The sequence below is a fragment of the Artemia franciscana genome, chromosome 19, assembly GCF_032884065.1.
Source record: "Artemia franciscana chromosome 19, ASM3288406v1, whole genome shotgun sequence".
Classification (NCBI taxonomy): Eukaryota; Metazoa; Arthropoda; class Branchiopoda; order Anostraca; family Artemiidae; genus Artemia; species Artemia franciscana.
The window spans coordinates 21372815-21391710 of NC_088881.1; the positions used below are offsets into that span (position 1 = coordinate 21372815).

Genomic DNA, 18896 nt, shown 5'->3' on the forward strand with positions numbered 1-18896 from the left:
AATGTAATTTTTGCAGGTAGTCGAGTGCGTCCAATTACCGTAGAATTGGCCTGCTTGCACATGCGAGAACTTGTTTGCTCACCAAACGGGAGCCATCTAGATCCTGATATTTAACAAAGTTGGAACATGCCAAAGATGACAATATCCTGGTTTTACGTAACTTTTACAAGGTGATAACTTCTGTTCCGCTTAAGAAAGTTTTCCGTAGAATCAGTGGTAAAGAACGCCCCACTCAGAAATCCATACTAAAAACAGAACCTCCCTCTGTAAAAAAGAATTAAGTTACAGGTGAAATTAATGCATGTGATTGTTTTAGTCAAATGCAGCTGAATATTTTTTTTTCTTTGCCTAGACATTTTTTTCTTTTGTCTGAAAAATCATCCATTCCTGAAACATGAAAAAACCTTTTCAAGGGTGCCAGTTGACATTTTATTCTTTATTTAATGCCATGTAATAGTATTCTATTCTATGGTATGTTCAAGCGTTAGGTTTAAGAATGTACACAAAACGCAGAGAGGGGATATGGTAGATAGATAAATAGATACATGTTTATTTACAACAAGAGTTAAACCATATAAACAAACAGCGCAAATACCAAATGGCATACTTAAGCGCGTGGTATATCACAAAAAAAAAAAAAAATTAAGCCGTCATTACTTAGGCTTAAACTAATTTTGCACTTCTTACGGAAATCAAACTTCAACACTCACAACGGAAAATATTATGGGAGACTAGCAACATGATTTCTTAATAACTTCAAAAATTTGTTTCTATCATTACAATTTCTCACAGCTATTGGGATTAAATTCCAAACTTTTGGGCCAATATGACGCAAACTAAATCCCGCTTGCACCGTTGGCCTAATTTCAAAAGAGAAATCAGAACTATGAGATGCTGGGTAATTGTGGAATTGTGAATTTGTCGGGAATAATCTTGGGAAATTTAGTGAGAATTGTCCAAAAACATAATTGTGGCGAATATTAGAAATGGCAATAAAATGATGTTGATGAACAGAGAAGAAACCAGAAGATCCATAAAGATGGCTAACTGAGATCTATTATTAACATTAAAAATTAATCTAAGGGCTTTATTCTGTAGAGTTTGAAGAGGTTTAAACGTTGAAGGAAAAGTTGATGCCCAAACAGAAACACAGTAAAGAAAATATGGATTAACAAAAGAAAAATATATTGTCTTTAAAATATCCCTTGGGAAAAAATGGCGTAAATAAGAATGCCGATATTTCCCGAGATTTTTAGAGACATTGTTTTCACGTGTTCACGGAAAGACAGATTTTCATCCCAAATAATTCCAAGATATTTAGATTGATCAACACGTTTTAGTACCCTATCATTTAGATAAAGAGAAAACTGTTCTGTTTTCTGAGAACCAGACCGAGAAAACAGCATATATTGACATTTTTTCTCATTTAACGAAAGTAAATTTCTGGCATAACAATCCGCTGCAGATAAAAGTGTGTTATTAAGATTATGAAAAAGTATGGATAAATCAGTATGGGATGCAACAATAACAACAACATCTGCACACATTACAATTTTACAAAGTGGTATTAGGAATATGACTTCCCTCCCCCTTAGGATAGTTTCTTTTGCGATAAAAGAGCAGACTATATTAACCTGCGTCATGTCATGCTCATATGAAGTTAGTTTTTTTTTTATCACATGCATGAAAATACAGTTAATTAGGCATTGCGAAACATCTATTTTACTATGTGGAGCCATTTTTGCTTTGGAACCTATCTTGGAACTCATAAAATAAACCTTTTAAGGCCTCGAGTTCAATAAGAACGTTATTATAGTCTTGGAAAGAACTTTGGTGCCTGCGAAGGTTAACTTTTTTCTGTCTTAATTTCGCTCTGCGAAATTAACGTACTGATAGACTTAATTTCAAAACTAATAAAGAAAAACGTGCTTTTTAGTTCCTGAAAATATCTACTCCGAAACTAAATCGAAACAATAAAAAAATTTTCATTTCAAGTCAAGTTTCAAAAGCGGGAACAATAATAATAATAAAAAAACAACACTAAATGAGGCTATTTTATCTTTTTATCATTATCAATTAATATGTAACTCGTCGCAAACCAAGTTCAGCATTCCTTGCATTCTAATGGATCAGAAATGTTCATTTCAAAAACATATTGAGAACAAAATGGTTTTCGGTATGTCAAATTTGAATCACACAACTCTGGAGACCCATTTTTTGCCAAGGACATTTTATATCATATTTTCTAGGGTGAAGAAATGTTCTTAGATTTATTTGAAGCCGAATGTGCTGATATGAAGAGGAAACCACTAAATATAAGCTATTTAACTATGGATGCAAGTGTTTTGCTACCCCCCATAGGTACCCCCATGTCTGGTGTTGAATTTCCGAAAAGACTTCCTTGTGGAGATGTGGAGCGAGCTCGTCGAACAGTTCGAGTATTCCTGTCCCTGCGATCTCTGCATTTGGCAGTCAAAAATGAAATCGAAACTGTGCTTCCTCTAGCCTCACCACAGACCGGAATAAAAGAAGGGGAAATTCTAGATTTAAGTATGCTACTTCAATCTCTAAATCGCCCCTGTTATTGTATGAATATTCTTTCATATTTCATTCTGTATAGTGCTCTCACCATACTTTTATTAGAATTGTTAAGGGACCATGAGTGTACGATATTAAATAACGTTTATGCAATATTAAATTTTAATGAAACCTTGTTAAAAATATTTAAATACCAATATAAAGATACTAATTTTATTCTTTTCTTGGGGTTTTACGGATCGTTTTGCCTTTTTCTCTTTGACTTTTCCGTTCCTTTCTATATTATCTCAATTACCCACCATTACTTCCTCTTATTTTTACCAACCTTCGCTGTTCTATTTCAAGTTCTGTACTATTGCACGAAGATTTCACTTACCATCGCTAAAAATTATAATTTCGAGAAGTTTCATTTTTTAATTCATTGTAGAGGGATAGGATTAAATAAAAGGGGCAGGAAGTGTACCTAGTTATAGTTTGGGATCTAGAGAGGTTGTCTTTCGTGGTACTTACATAGACCTAGGTTTCCCAGCTATAAGGTGACAACGGTGTCTCTCGACGACGACCACTCTTGTGCTTTTGACCAAAGTTCTTCGAGCGACGTTCTCAATAGCACAGCATTCTTCTCAAGGCATTTGACTAGTGTTAACTCCGGTATATTAAACACCTATATTAAAAATGTCTCCATTTGCGATCTAACGTAAAATAATTTATCGCCGACGCCTAAATTAACTATAAAGCATTACTAAAATGCATTTGAAAAAAAAATCAATGTTATTTTTAGGTAGGTATTAAATTCTCCTAAGAAATTTTCTAGGAAGACTTCGGAGAATTTAGTTTCAGTTAGATATCTCAGGTAGAGTTCATATAATGATATTGATTCGTAATTTTCACTTTACAAATTTGCCATCTCTTACCATACCTTAGTCTTACTATCCTGCTTAGTTTGTGTATTAAAAGAAAACACGAGGTACTTGGGACTGCTGCATGCGGTCTGTCTTTCAGGCTAAAAGAAAAAAAGGAAAAGACGAAATAACCTACAATAGAATCCAAAATAAAACAAACAAATAGTAAGATAAGAATAGAATTACTAAATAAATAGCAGTTGACTTCCCATTTGAGATATGGTAACGTTATATGCTTTTGGTGGCATTTTTAACTTATTTTTGATCAGATTAATCAAGTCCTCATTACACTTACTCATAAAAATAATTGGTTCCGATAATTTAGATAAATGCTTGTTCGATAAGTAAGGTTTTAGGATTTTAAGAAAATAGAAGTTAAGTGTAATCTCTCTAGTTCATCTTTTTGCTTGTTTGTCGAATTTGCCGAAATCCTCTCCCCCTCCCTCCAAGAAAAACATAGGCAAGAGGGATATCCAACTAAAATGAAGAATATATGTAAAAGAGGAAAACTTGAATATGTAATGAAAACACAGTTTATATATTATGTAAATAAGCAGCTACTTACCTATACGGTTTAAGAATATAAAAAACAGCTAATTTTGTAGTTGTAACCACTAAGGAAACTCTCATCTCTTGCGATTTGTCTGACTCGCATACCCCATCCTCGAAAAAGAATAGTGGTCAAGTAATGCATCTTGTTGTGCTTTTCTATGCTCACTGGAAACAAACGGTACAGACTAACCCGTTTCATTAGGATACGTTTTAAAATTTGTGATATCATTATTCCGCCTTAAACAACGCGGGTTAATAATTTTGCTTGTCAAATATGTAAGCGAGTTCAATGAAATGCACTCCAAATAAATGAATTGGATTTTACCTTGTGAATTGATAGCGGAGTTTGTTGAGTTTGTGTCAAATTATGATTTTTATGTCAGTCCGTCTAGTCAGCTTATTACATAGATGGATCGATAATTATTGCAACCTCTTAGGGTCAAGGAAAAAAATTGCACACATAATGATAATAAAAACTTCACTAACTTTAATCTCCTCATTAATTTTTTCAAAATAAAATTCCCCTCAATGTACCTACATGGACAAACTTAAAAAACCTTTTAAAATCATCAAAATTTCCAGTTTAAAAAAGAATATCCAAACCAATCCACCCCTCAAAAATACGTTAAAAACACTTCCCTCCAAATATCCATAAACCCTTTACAGTTGCCTATAAAATAGATAAAATTTTCCTCCTCTCCCCACAGGGGACACTGGGACCATTTTAAGTTCTATAAACCAATATATCTCCTCTCTCACAAATACAAAATTAGCACTAGCTGAATTTACTCATCTCGCATCCTCGCTTTAGAATAAACTTCCTCTAAAATTGCTACATTGTTTATTATGCTAATTGGTAAAAAAAAAAAAACAAAGAAAAAAAACTACCTGCGGTGTACTACTAATCTCTTGTAAAATAAAAAAAAAATAGCAGCTTAATGTTTTCTTAATTTTGGGAAACAGAAAAGTTAATCTAAGTCATAATCTTGCAAGCGCAGAATCATAATTATAGCAAATTTTTATTTTGTTAAAAAAAAACATATAAAAGTAATGAGACGTGAGCAAACGTTAGCCGAGTAGCGAACGCAAGTATTTTACTTTGCGGTAACTTCTATAAATTTCAACGAAACTTGTGCATTAAGACCTATATACAGAATGTCTAATGCAATGGAGCGGAAGTAACAAAATTTCTGTTAAAAGTTCTATATTTCTCCACTACAAATTCTGCTTGAACTAATTGGAATCTTGCCAATAATTTTTCAAAACCCTTGTCATTTTAACGAAACCAACTCTGCCGGTGAACTCTTTAATCGTTGAAAAATAAGTTTTGGTAAACCGTTGGGAATTGAAATGTGCACAGCAAAGTGTTGATGGTGTCCAGCCATCAACGCTAAGACGTAAACTTACGTCTGTCTTCTCAAGGCGATTTAAAGTCTTTAAGAGTTTATAGATTTCGTTTACGTATGAAGTTAACGTGGCTCTCTTAGATGTTGTAATCGCCTTTTTGAAATAAATATTTAATTTTCCGAACTAAGTTTAGTTTTAGAAATTATCTTTAATTATTCGGATTATTACCTTTCATATCTTGTCCCGCAAAAAGTTTCCGCTCTGACAATTGCTGCTTGATATTTGCTGTGATTTTGTGCATGCATTTCCCTGCTTTTCCTTTTTTGGGAGGAGGGGAGAGGGTAATTGAATGTGAAAAGGCTAGAAACTTCTCTTCTATCAGTTCATTTTAGTTATTTACAATTGAATTCGAATACCACTTATTAGTCGTGATTTTCAAGAAGTCCAAGTCCTTTGCCTAATCCAAGAATTTGAATTTTAGTGTTTGGTATTTATTGAATTTCTTGACAAAATTCCTTTTTCTATTTAACCAAAATGGGAAATCTTGACTTTTCGCTGCTGATGAATGATTTACAAAAAAATATGTAATAACCGTAACAGTAAAATAATCTGGTACATGTTTGGCACCAGTATCTTTTCTACTATTTGTCAGTTATCAGTTTAGTGATCCTTTTTATTCCCACCTTCTACTGTGTCTTTTAACTTTACTCGGCTTGCATAAAACAATTTGGGTCGATTGAAAGCAGATTAATAGTCTTGAAAGATGAGCTTTTCTGTTCATAGCTAATAGTTTCTAAACCAAATTAGGCTAATATCCCTTTCATGAACAGGAGAGAACTTTGTTAGGACCTTGGAAACGCTAAGCAGCGTTTTTTTATCAGACCTGACGATACTAAAGATTGACGATAGAATAGCTGAAATGCGCTTAAGAACCAAGTTCTCACCTGAGTTTTAAATACGTTTTTTTTACCAGGGCTTTAGAGAACTAAAACCCTGATTTCATGACCAAAAGTGGTTTTATTAACCTTTTTTAGTCTCAGGTTTGAGGAAAAAGAAGCTTGATAATACTGTAAAGAAAGAAAACAATCAAAAATGGGGTTTTTAAAGGCCAAACGAAAATAATGAAGAAACACACAAAGCAAATATTTCGAGAAAACAACCGCCTCTCTTCTTCAGCGCAAACAAAATAATATAATCAAGGAAGATACCGAAGAAAAAAAAAACGTGGAAAGTCAACGAAACCAATGAAAAAGCAGCCAAAAAATTAAAAGATAAATTAAATTCAACTAAAGACAAAAATTATATGAATTAAAATCAAATGCGTAACAACCATATAGTGAGTCATTCGCCAATATCCGTGATTTACACAAAAGCCAAACTTTGAAGTGACATCGACGGATATTAACGAACAACATTTTTCGTTACGTTCGTCCAAATCGCAGGTATTGACGAATTACTCTCTTTATGGCTGTTAGGCACTTGATTTTAATTCTTACAATTTTTGTCTTTTATTGAATTTTATTTATCTTTTGGCTGTTTTTTCATTGGATTTGTTGACTTTCCGCGTTTGTTTTTTCTTTCTTCGGCATTTTCCTTGATTATATTATTTTGTTTACGCTGAAGAAGAGAGGCGGTTGTTCTCTCGAAATATTCGCTTTGTGTGTTTCTTCAGTCTTTTTGTTTGACCTTTAAAAACCCCACTGAATCGTTTTCTTTCTTTATGTTATGGCAGGCCAAATAGGTTTAAGAAATTATCTTAGTTTGATAATAGCCAAATACTTCATTTGGCCATTAGAAATACGCCCCAGAACTACGGTCTTTAGAGTTTGTAATCCTAATAAATTACTCGTGTTATGTGAATTTTAAGTGATAAGTAACTATTCTTATTTTCAGACAACAGTGACCTTATTGGTTGCACAATAATCAGTAAGGATGGTCAGAGACATAGAAGATTTTTAGTAGTTGACTTGAACCAAATTATATTGGTAGAGCCAGATACAAGGAGGCTTGGCTGGGGCGTGGCAAAATTCGTAGGATGGCTCCAAGTAAGAGATATTTCCTTTTCTGAGAAATTAGTTTGTCTTCCCATTTTTACGTCTGTGTTTGCTTGAGTGTATGTCCTTTAGTCTGTAGATTATCTTATTGTTTATTACTCTCGTTTTTGTCGTCTATATCAGGGTTCTTGAATGTTTTAATCGTTGCAACCAGGGGGCTCTGCTCCGTAGTCCATAAGCTTTTCTACTAGTCTTTGGTAATTCTGTCTGAATTGATTCGTTTGAAACATTGTTACACGGGACCGATTCTGTACTGTATCATAATAATAGTAGTAATTACAATAGTTGGCCCAGTGTTGCTTGAATACGGGGTGATATTAACAGAAACCTTATGTGACTCTACAATAGCCAGGTTATTGCAATAGTTTTGCAAACTACCCAAGAAGACAGTTTAATATTGACGTAGTATTGAAGGTATTAGAAAAGGCGTCAACCTTGTAATAAATGTTAAGTGCACCATAACCATCTAGCCATGACCTGGCATTGTAAAGCTAATTATTATGTTGTGTGAAACTGCATGACTTGATTTAGTTTCTTGGGTTACAGTTTGTACAGTATAGATATCGTACCATGTGCCAACAACGAACTAGCGTCAGTCCCTGATCTGCCTTGTCACTCTGCTAGATTATTCAATAAAAGAAGACAGTCTTTTGTACTGGAGTTTACTTGAAATAAGTAAGCACACTACGAAAAAGCTGAAAGCTTAGAGTCGGAATGTTAGATTCGTGCCAAATGCAGTTCTAATGGAAACGGTTCTTGCTGAGGCCTTTAGATTCTAAGTAGTGTCATAGTTACTATAATGGTTGAAATTTTAAACCGGTTTGAAAAATTCTGGTAAAAAAAAGGGCTAACGATTGTGGTGACACAGACCTTCCTTAAAGTCCTTTCAACAAATCCATATCAAATACCTGTTAAACAAGTCCAACAGATATTTTTAAACTCAATGAATTAATAGGACTAGAGTAATAGCTTTGTTGTATCCAGCTATTCTCACTATGCATGTACGTACAAGTTTACATGTAAAATATTAAAGCATTTTAACAAGAGGGGTAAAGCATTTTTTGTGTGTAAAAAAAGTAAAAAAAAAATAACAACAGATAGATTATTTGACATAGCATACAAAATTATTGAAAAACTTTAAGAATTATCAGATTTTGGAGGGAGGGGAAGGGCAGTAGATGTTTGCTAAAATTCCCCATGCATACTTGCTTGGATTTTTATAAGTAAAAATCGCTATTTTAGGATGTTGAAGTCACTGGTGATAAGGAGGACTCTCGGTATCTTCACGTCACTGTGCAGAGACAACCAGCCGCTGGGACATCCTCTCGTTCTCCCCTTCTCTCAGCTCGATTCCTGTTCGACGATCATATACGATGTATGGCTGCTAAACAGAGACTCACAAAAGGTCGATTAAGGGCTAGACAGAGGAAGATGCAACAAATAGCCAAGCTGCTCGACCTGAGTGGACTGAGTGGGGGCATCTCTCCGGCAAGCAGCCTTTTCCTCCGACAGGATTCATTTCCAAGTTAGCTCTTTTAACTTAAAATATGATAATTACTTATATACAAGATGTGCCAGAAGGTGACTAGCCCAGCAATTGCTGCAACAAATACTATATATTTTAAAAAAATCATTTATTTGGTGGTAGACTTTTTGTAACGTATTCACTGTTGGAGACCAGTAAAAATACAACTTGGCATGGGGAAGCTTGGCACCCCAAGCCAAGGGTGGCCCCAAAAAATTTGATTTGCATTCTATAATATTTTGATTAATTGTTCGAGAAATGTTTTTAAAATTTAGCCAGAAATTACCAACATTTAAAATTAACCAGGAATAGCTAAGTATACCGACTTGAAAGAAAATGATGCAAAAAGCAAAACTGTTTGACATTCAAATATTCTTCCTTAGTGGTTGAGCGGCACTACTATCTTATTAGTTTTTATTTCTTATTAGTTTTTCATTTGTTTAGTTTTGTTGATGAATTATTAAACTCTCTTTGAAGATCGTTTTCTCTTCCAATAAAAAAAAAAATAATACTAAAAATTGAAAAAAAATAAAGGTCAGAGACAAAAATTAGGGTCAGATAATATAACTGGTATGACAATACCAATCCCAGTATATTGGTTATTATTAGTATTCTAAAATCTGTCCAGCAAATGAAGATAGCAACAGTAGCGCCTTTGAAAGACGCCTCCATATTGAGATAAGGATTGTGTTCCTTATTGAATACATTTTCTAATGTATATATTGTCGTGCTCAAAAAGAGATAGTATAACCTATATAATGTAAGCGAGTTAGAAAGTGAGTACGATTTCTCAATTTTTCTTGCCGGTTTTTATTGACTTGTTGCATATATAGATGTTTATTGGATCCAACAGAAGTAGGGGAGACACAAATATTTTCAGCCAATTTGATGGAAAGGTGAATCCCCCCCCCCCCCTCAATATCACCCCATGTTTAATTGTGAATATTTTGTCATGGATCCATAAATTATCTGAACTATGAATATACTTTAGAAAAATACAGTATAATGAGTAAATTTGGGCTTCTGGAGGTTGGGGCATGAATCAAACTACCCCATTCCACATACATGCCTGATCCACGTGACACGCTCAATTGTACATGAAATGTTCAAATTCAGACCTTTAGTTTTGTTAGATGCCAAATTTTTGACATAAGGAGGTGAATCAAGCCCCCCCCCCCCCCCTCCAAAAAAAATAAATTCTTGTTCAAAAATCAATATTTTTTCAAGTGCCGAGAAAGTGTTTGGAGCGTTACCTATTGTATATATTCACGTGCTCAAAATAAGATGGTGCTGTCTAAGCTTTAATTCGTAAGTGAGCTAGAAAGTGAGAAATATTCAATCAGATTTTATTAACTCGTCGTATGTGAAGAGCTGTATCGGATTCGAAAGAAGAGGGGGGGAGGGGCAAAAAATGCTATAATACCTCTAGCTCAAAGACCACTTAACATTTTTCTTTGTAGTATATTACAAATTCATTTCATTCAACTACAGACAAACTTTCAAAGATCCATTTTCTTTTAAATTTTCGAAGAGAAGCTAGCCCTTCTTAAAATGACATAAAGTTATTTTCTCTCTCCAGTACGTGAAATAGGCCCTTTTATTTAAATATTGTAATCATGGAGTGGAAAACTTGTTTAATTGGTGTGAGGTCCGTCGATCTAGAGCCTAATACATTTTTGTCGATAGAATAGATGCCCTGCGCGCAGGCCCCGCTGTGAAGTAATTTTTTAGAATCAGAGGACCCTGGGATATAAAGTCTGACCGACTTTTCAAGCGTTCAATCATATGCAAAAAGTTGTTGCCGCCGAAATGGAGTTTGCTAATTGTAAAAGCCACAACTATGTTTTATTTTATTCTAGTTAGCAAATGAACCAAAATATAAAAAAACGTTATTTTTGAATTAAATAATGTAGATAAGTAATACGAAAATAATAGTTATGACACTAAAAGGATTAAAAATTAATAGGGCCCCAGGTGCTGATAGTGTAGTAAATGAGTTTCTTAATTATGGTGGCTCTGAGGTTAGTAATAAGTTACTGAAGATTAAGAATATGATTTTTGAAAAAGGGTAAGTACTTAGCGATTTTAGGAAAACCTTAATTAAACCATCGTATAAGAAAGGTGATAAGAGTGACTGTGGTAATTATCGAGGGATTAGTATGATATCTGTAGGTAGCAAACCACTTAGTAATATGATACTTTTTAGACTGATAGATGTTGCAGACAAAGTTATTAGGGAAAACAGTGCGGTTTTAGGAAAGGCAGAGGATGTGTCGACCAAGTTCTCACTCTTAGGTTAATAATTGAGACGTGCCTGAGTTATCAAACACCTTCGGTTCTCAGTTTCGTAGATTATGAGCAAGTATTCGATCCTGTTGATAGAAGAGCTTTAACGAAGGTCATACCTTGTATAGCATACCAGACAAATATATTAGTGATTAGTGGTATGTACAAGAATAACACTGCTGCGGTTAAGATAGGAAATGAGGTTAGCAGCTGGTTTCGCATTACATCAGGAGTGAGGCAGGGTTGTGTTCTATCCCCCTTTGTATGGGTCATTTATATGAACTTTTTCTTAAGAAGCACAGGAAAGGCAATGGGAACCCATGGAATCAAATGGGGAGGAAAAAATCTCCTGGGCGTAGATTATGCTGATGATTTAAGAATCCTAGATGAAAGTGTGAGCGAAATGAATAAACTTTTAGAGGTTTTTCGATTTCATGGTGCTAAAATAGATTTAAAAATTAATGGTTAAGAAGACTCAGTCACTAAGGCTAGGAATAAGTGAAGCTGAAAAATGACGTTGGGTAACGAAAAGATTGATCAAGTGGACAGCTTCACATTCCTTGGTAGTATTATTAGTAAAGAAGGTGGGAGCAGCGAAGGTATTAAAAGTAGAATAGCCTAGGCTCAGGGTGTTTTTTCACAGTTAAAAAAAAGTTTGGAAGAATAGGAAGATAAGTTTGCAAACCGAGATTAGAATATTGGAAGCTACGGTGATGACAATAGTCAAATATGGCTCTGGGCATTGGCGCTCCGAAAAGCGGATGAAGATTTGCTAGATGTTTTCCAGAGGAATTGGCTACGGAATGTTCTGGGAACCCGGCTGACTGACTGTATTTTAAACATTAGGCAGTACAAAAAGTTTGGTTCCATCCCTCTTTCTGGGCTATGATGAGACAAAGGTCGAGATGGTTAGGACACGTTCTGCGGATGAAGGATGATAGATTGCCGAAGATTGTCCTGTTCGGCAATCCGTCTAGGGCTAAACGGAAAGCAGGTCGTCAAAAGAAAGATTTAAAAGAAATGGGAACTTCCTGGGAGGGTGTAAAGAGGGAGGCTTTGAATAGATGAGGATGGAGGTGGAGCGTGCGTAGCTGTGTTGGCCTCAGGCGGCTTGGTGCTGCGGTAAGTTGTTAGTAGTAGTTTTAGTAAAGAAATGAAGATTTCTTGTCTCATTGCTTTCGTCATATTTATTAAAAAAAACGAATATTTTTGTTTATTTAATTGGATTTTTAACAAAAACAATGTCTAAAAATTGCAAATTCACGTTTTTACGACGTGCAATGGAACAACTGGTAGATTTGCATAACTATAATTTTATAGTTTTTGTTTTAAATTAGTTATTTACTTTATGTTTTTATAGGACGTGGGAAGTCATCCCAGCAGCAAACCTGTTGTACGCATAGGACTGTACAACGACAAGGTGTTTCTATCTATGGCCCAATGTTTGTACCTACTAAGGTCCCCGGATTTCCAGCCGCCTTCAAACCCGAAGGTAATACCCATTTTTGTTCTCCCTTCCATGTAAAAAGAGACCTAAAGTTGCTATTCAGAGAAGTACAACGAAGAATTTCAAAGTACAAATAGTAAAAAAAAAAGATTTTAACCGTATTACTTGAAAAATTTATTAATGAACTACAACGCAACATACGCCTCGTTCAAACTGAATCGCTTTACACAATGGTGCACCATCTCATTTATACACTCTTCGTAAAACTTTGCCTGTAACTCAACCCATTCTTCTTTTTTGTCTTTTTTATGTAAGTTGGCTCCGCCTTTTCGTGTCCAGATATCAAAGCAAGTCTAGCTATTTAAAAAAATAATAATAATAAAAAAAGTTCAGTTGTCAGGATTATCTTTTCCGAATCTTAGTAAACATTGATTTTGCTCTCTGGGAGAAATCGTCAACGCCTTTTCTATTGACTCTCTTTCCTATACAAACAAGAAATAGCACAAGCTTTCCACTTCTATAGGTGGAGGCATAATGTATTGGAGAAATCCCTGACAAAAAAGTTGGCCAAAGCTAATTTCACCTCTCTAACCTCTCCGCAGACACGAGTCGGCTTAAGTGTAGGGTAATAATAGTTTTTGAAGCTACCTTAGTGTTGCGATAAGTTTTTCAGCTTGAAGTTTGGCTTCCAAACACATCTAATAAAAGTGGTTGCTTCATTTGTCTATATTATTGCAAAGTTTACGCTACTTCCTGGACAGCCCTTGTAGAATCTGATCCACATCGATTTCAGTTATGCTAAAATATCGCAATAGTCCTTTTATAATATTGTTCAAGCTCATTAGGAATATTTCGCGCTCACCTCCACTCTATATATGACCAAAGCTGGCCCTTGAGAGGAATCTTTGGAGGTTAGGCTGCTCCCAATAGAGCTAGTGTCGTGATCTGACATATATGCTTCCTGGAGTTGATGGAGAGTCGTGCTTATTCTCCAGCCCCTTTATAAAAAGAAATTAACATTGTTGTTTACTAATGGAGTGGATCAATTTTTTTTTTTTTGTAAATTGCGCATTGGCTGATATGAAAGCATGAGACTATACAATATGAACCCTAGAATCATAATAATTGTATTTAAATTTGGCTGTCAGTTGATGCTAAAAATTGTTTTTAAGAGTTTTTTTTTTCTACAGACGTTGTATGTCATACCAGACTTCCTGAGGTTTTTCACACTTCAGTCAATTAAATTATTATTTTTTAATGCATATAATACTAACAGTAAGCCCATAAATTCTACATAATTAGATTCATCAATGAGAACCTAAAACCCGTGAATATTTTATTCCATCAGATTGCCGGTGCATCAAAGTCCAAACCAGCAAAAAATCTTCTTTTTGTGTTTTTTCTGCTGTTTTTTTTATCGCATAAGGAAAATTTCGCTGTGAAGAATTTTATTTGTATTTTAATGTATTTTGAATAGGCTCTCAGTTGGCACATGTTATTTATAGGCTTTCAAGAGATGTTGTGATATTCTTAATGGATTTGACTGCTGCTCTACAAATCCAGTTGTTTTGGTTCTGTTCTATGCTTTTAATCAAAATCTGTCTTGTTTCTCATTTCCAACTCATAGAAAAAAGAGTTCTACTCTAGACATTGGCAGCCTGCATGAACAAATGTCTCATAAGTCAACTTTTGTAAGATAAATCCATATACCTGTAGACCAATTGAAGTCTGTTCAAAACTTGAAGTATTAGCTTGTAAAACAGCATCCAAGCATGATTTGTTTTGATAGTTGTCAATATCTAAAGGTACTTAGCCTCAGGAGCGAAATTCCTTTAAGAAATATGAATTGACCTTGAGGTTAAGATTATGAAATTGGGCAGATTTTAAATTTTCATTTGCAACCTCTAGATATTTTTGGTATATGATTCCACAAAGGAAGGGCAGAACATCTAATCTAATAAGCTTGTTTGGGAAATGCCCTGATCAAAATTACAAACATTCGTGACTTCTGTAGTTTTTATTTCTTCAACCCATTTCAAGGTTTCAACTACTTGTTCTTTTTTATTGATACCATATGGAATAAGGCACGGTAGAAAGGAATTTTCCATGAAGTGGGCACCGGATTTCCCAGCATTATTTAAAAAAAACGATCAGAAATTATATAATTTTTTTTGTTCAACTGAAAGTAAGGAGCAACATTAAAACTTAAAACGAACAGAATATATTACGTACATGAGGGGGTTCGCTCCCTTGTCAATACCTTGCTCTTGACGCTGAAATTTTTTAGTTCTTATCCTAATTAAATGGCCTATGTGATTGAAGGTCATTCTTGAAGAATTAGAACAGAATTCGAACCTTAGTGTATAGAGCGAGGTATTGACAAGGGGGCGAACTTTCTCATATGTGTTATAATTTCTGTTCGTTTTAAGTTTTAATGTTGCTCCATACTTTAAGTCGATTTTTTTTTTTTTTTTGTATCTAATTTCATACAAAAACACAATATGTAAAACTCTGTAGGGATAGCAATGGGACGTATTCGAAATAGATGTCGGTAATTACTTCTGAGGAACGAAATTGTGTTTTTTTGATGAAGAAGATACTTCTTTCTTCCTTCTATACTGTTCTACTGTGAAAGAAAAGTATTGGAAGACGATTCATGTTGAAAATGAGTCTGCACTTTCGCTTGAGAGTTTTAGTCTTAAAAAAAAACCTTCAATATTTGGGATTGAAGCAAGATAACTTGTAGGAATTGATCTGTTTCATAGCTAGACAAATAATTACTTGGAACAACGTCAAACACAGAGAACTCTCTGCCCCGGAAATTATCTGATATTCTACTATTCTTGGCAGTTTGTAGTTGGTGAAACTCAAATCAATTATTATTTTTTTAGAGCGTCGTTCATCTAGTACTAGATCAGGATCCAGATCTCACTCTGCTCATCCGCCATTACTTCGAGCTGTGGCTGGGCCATCCTTCCTACCACGAAGTAGCCTGTCTCGGCCTGGCAGCTCAATGGGGGAAGATATCCCCCTAGCGGATTTAAGTGGAACCTCCTACCAAAGTGACGAAAACTTAGATCAGGTTCGTGTTTTTTTTTTCTTGCAACAGCTCTTTTAAAGCAAAATTATATTCTTTAAATTCTGATTGACTAAAACGAGCTAAAAGTGAGTACATTAATATGCTTCACATATTTGACTGTTTGGTAAACAGTCTATGGAATTATCCTTGACCGTCTTAGAATAAGAGAAACTGAGACGAAACCATATCTGATTTCCCGTTTCTCCTATGAATTAGATATTTTTCAAATGCAGCTATTACAAGATCCACTCTAATTTGACTGATAACTACATAAAGATCCGCTTCAGAGATTCAAAGGCTGTGAAATAATAATATGCGAAAAATGTCTACTTCTCAATATTCAACAATAACAAAACTTCTAATGTTCCATTGGCAGTTTTCAAAATTATTTTGCTGATGTCATCATATAAAACTATCTAGCTGACTATAACTACTTTACTATGATAATTGTAAAATGTTAAATTTAATATTTTACACAATAAATCTGATTAAGATAACTGTGAATCTAATAACTGAATTTATTCTCTTAAAATGTTTTCCAATTCATGTTTATATCGACAACAGTGACATCAGATATGTAAGAGGAATGCCATAAAATTTTTAATCTGGGCAAAGGAATAATTTTTTATTGAATAAAAATATCGGCTAAGAACACATCATTGTTCCCCTTTATTATTGTTTTATTTTACTTTACTTATGTTAAAGTTCGAATTTTGTCACTGTTCTTTCAGAAAGACTGCTTAAACAAAGGGGCTATTGACTATGAATTACAAGTATGTTCAAAGAAATTTAATACTTTAGCGTAAAGAGCAAGACAGTCTCCTTGCCTTGCCCTTTAGGCAGGGGAGGGTCTGCCCCCTGCCTTTCTCCGTATGAGGGCAGTCCCCCTCATATACGGAATAGTTTCTGCTCGTTTAAGTTTGAATATTGCTCCTTGCTTTCAGTTGAAAAACCTTGTTTTGGTCAGTTGATCACTCCCCTCATCAAGCTTTGGAAGTTTCAACTTGATACAATTCCGAGTTTCTTTGAGATGACAGTCATCATTTTGAGCATAGAGGAGGGGCATCAAAGAGAATCTCCTCAAAGAGTAACAAACACCATAAGAAAAATACTTTAAATTAAACTTTAAATTCACAGTCATAATCTAAATAAATATTGACAAATCGTGTTAAATAAATTTAGTAACTTAAATAGCTTTATACTAATAAACAGTATTCATTGCATAAGTGACAATATTTTAGTTTCTTCTTAGACAGCAATCATGGATAAACTTTTCCAAGAAGTGAATATAATCAGAGTTTTAGATTATAAAAAAAAAGTTTTGAATAATATATTTATATCCTATTCTATATGAATTTGCGATTGTTCAGATCTTCACGACTCTTAGTAGTCGATCAGTTCTTTTGTAAAGCTATACAACAGGTAGCTGAAGCCAATATTTCTCCGTATTACTGTTCAATATGAGTCGGACTGGTTTTGATCATCACAGGGAGTTTACCCTGTTTTATTTAACGGCGGGGGTTTGAAGTTAAAATTTTAAGTTTTTCTAGGGGGGTAGGATACTTGTAATTTTGTGTTTGAGGAAAGAGGGCAAACAAAATTCTCTGATCCTTGCAAAAACGTCTACGCTACAGTTTTATATGCCCATTGTCCTACAGGCTCTTTGATTAGTTATACAATAGATTACAGTTAATTGTTTGTTTAGATACATTAGTTAATTAATCAATAATTAGCTTCCTGAGTTTCTGTACTCATATAATAGTATTAATAATAATTTATTGTTATTGTCTATACATAACGAAGACAAACTAAGGGGATTAAGAAAGAAAAGAAAAGGAAAAAGACAAAGCAAAAATTACGCACAATTATTTTCGACTTAAATTTTTGAACCTTCAATAAACAAGGGCCAAATATTATGACACTAGGCATTTGATAAAAACACATCAGTGGAAAACCGACAATTCTATTTCAACGATCAACAAATCTACATAACTATAACTACATAACTACATAACTTCATACAAAATTTCACAGATCTAAAAAAAAAACGTTTCGTCGGGAACAAATGGGGATACTGAGAAAATACCTGCAGAACCTTAAGAACTACGATCGGATTTGCTTTTCGTCAGAGGCAGAGAACACATATGGTGCGGAAAACGTGTTATATTGCCGACCAACAGTTCTCTTATTAAATTGGCCCGTGGCTCTGGCGAGAAGCCCGATACGACACTAAGCACTTGATAGAAGACAAATCAGTGGAAAATTAACAATTCTATTGCAGCGGTCAGCAAATCCACGAGACAGTTCATCTATTTCTTAACAGATCTCAAAACATCGTACTGTCGGAAAATGTAACTATTACGAATCCAAATGGGAATACTGAGAAAATACTTGCAGAACCTAAAGAACAACGATTGGATTTGCTTTTTATCAGAGTCGAGGAAAAATTTCCAAAAAGGCGTCGAAAACAAAACTTGTGGTGTAGAAAACGAGTTACACAGCCGGCCAAGCGTCTTCTTTAAATATGTAGTCATTATCTTTTCGTTTGTATAAATGTTGAATGGTAAATAAACGTCGACTTTGTAGGAAAGAGCAGAAGCCGACATTTTTGAAAGTGTGTCATTGTGCATGTTTGTACGAGCCCAGCTAAATTTGGAAAATTAATAAATTAGTCATTTTCTCCTGTCCCAAAAAGAAAGTTCGAAAATAACATGTTAGAAGTGAATTTTTTTAAACTAGCTAAAGTATATTTAAATTGTTACATTTAAGGTTTTCCCAAAAAGTTTGGAATAAAAAACAATTTACTATGGTTGTCCGCTTAGGGGCAACGTAGTTAAGAATGAACTCTAGCCAATAGTAACCGAAAATTCAAAGATATGTTTTGAAAAAAAAAAAACTGTTAAGCGAGGAGAACCGCTATTTGAATCTGATTCAGAAATAATAACTATTATCTTTATAATAGAAGCTCGTCGCTAAAGCAAATTTGTGGGAATTTTGATAAATAGTCTGAAACCCCACAAAAGGGTGTTGGATCGATATTAAAACTCCACTACTGGAATCATCATAGCCGGAAACTGCATTTAGGGGATTTACAGTCCCCCGTCTTGAGCAACAAGGGAAATTACTTTTTCATATGGGTGCATATGAATGGTGCATACATGGTGCA

The 18896-nt window shown here is 34.4% G+C and overlaps 1 protein-coding gene across 4 annotated transcripts in view; it reads left to right on the forward strand.

The window, feature by feature from the left end:
* Positions 1 to 16: 16 nt before the first annotated feature.
* LOC136039409 (protein CLEC16A homolog) overlaps positions 17 to 18896 on the forward strand; it is a 53520-nt gene continuing 34640 nt past the window's right edge. For all 4 annotated transcript variants that reach the window (XM_065723131.1, XM_065723133.1, XM_065723132.1 and 1 more), the window contains exons 1-6: positions 17 to 170; positions 2250 to 2550; positions 7233 to 7384; positions 8636 to 8918; positions 12565 to 12696; positions 15543 to 15733. In XM_065723131.1, coding sequence (XP_065579203.1) covers positions 2259 to 2550; positions 7233 to 7384; positions 8636 to 8918; positions 12565 to 12696; positions 15543 to 15733 — 1050 coding nt within the window. In that variant the 5' untranslated portion in view covers positions 17 to 170; positions 2250 to 2258. The remainder of the gene's footprint in view (positions 171 to 2249; positions 2551 to 7232; positions 7385 to 8635; positions 8919 to 12564; positions 12697 to 15542; positions 15734 to 18896) is intronic.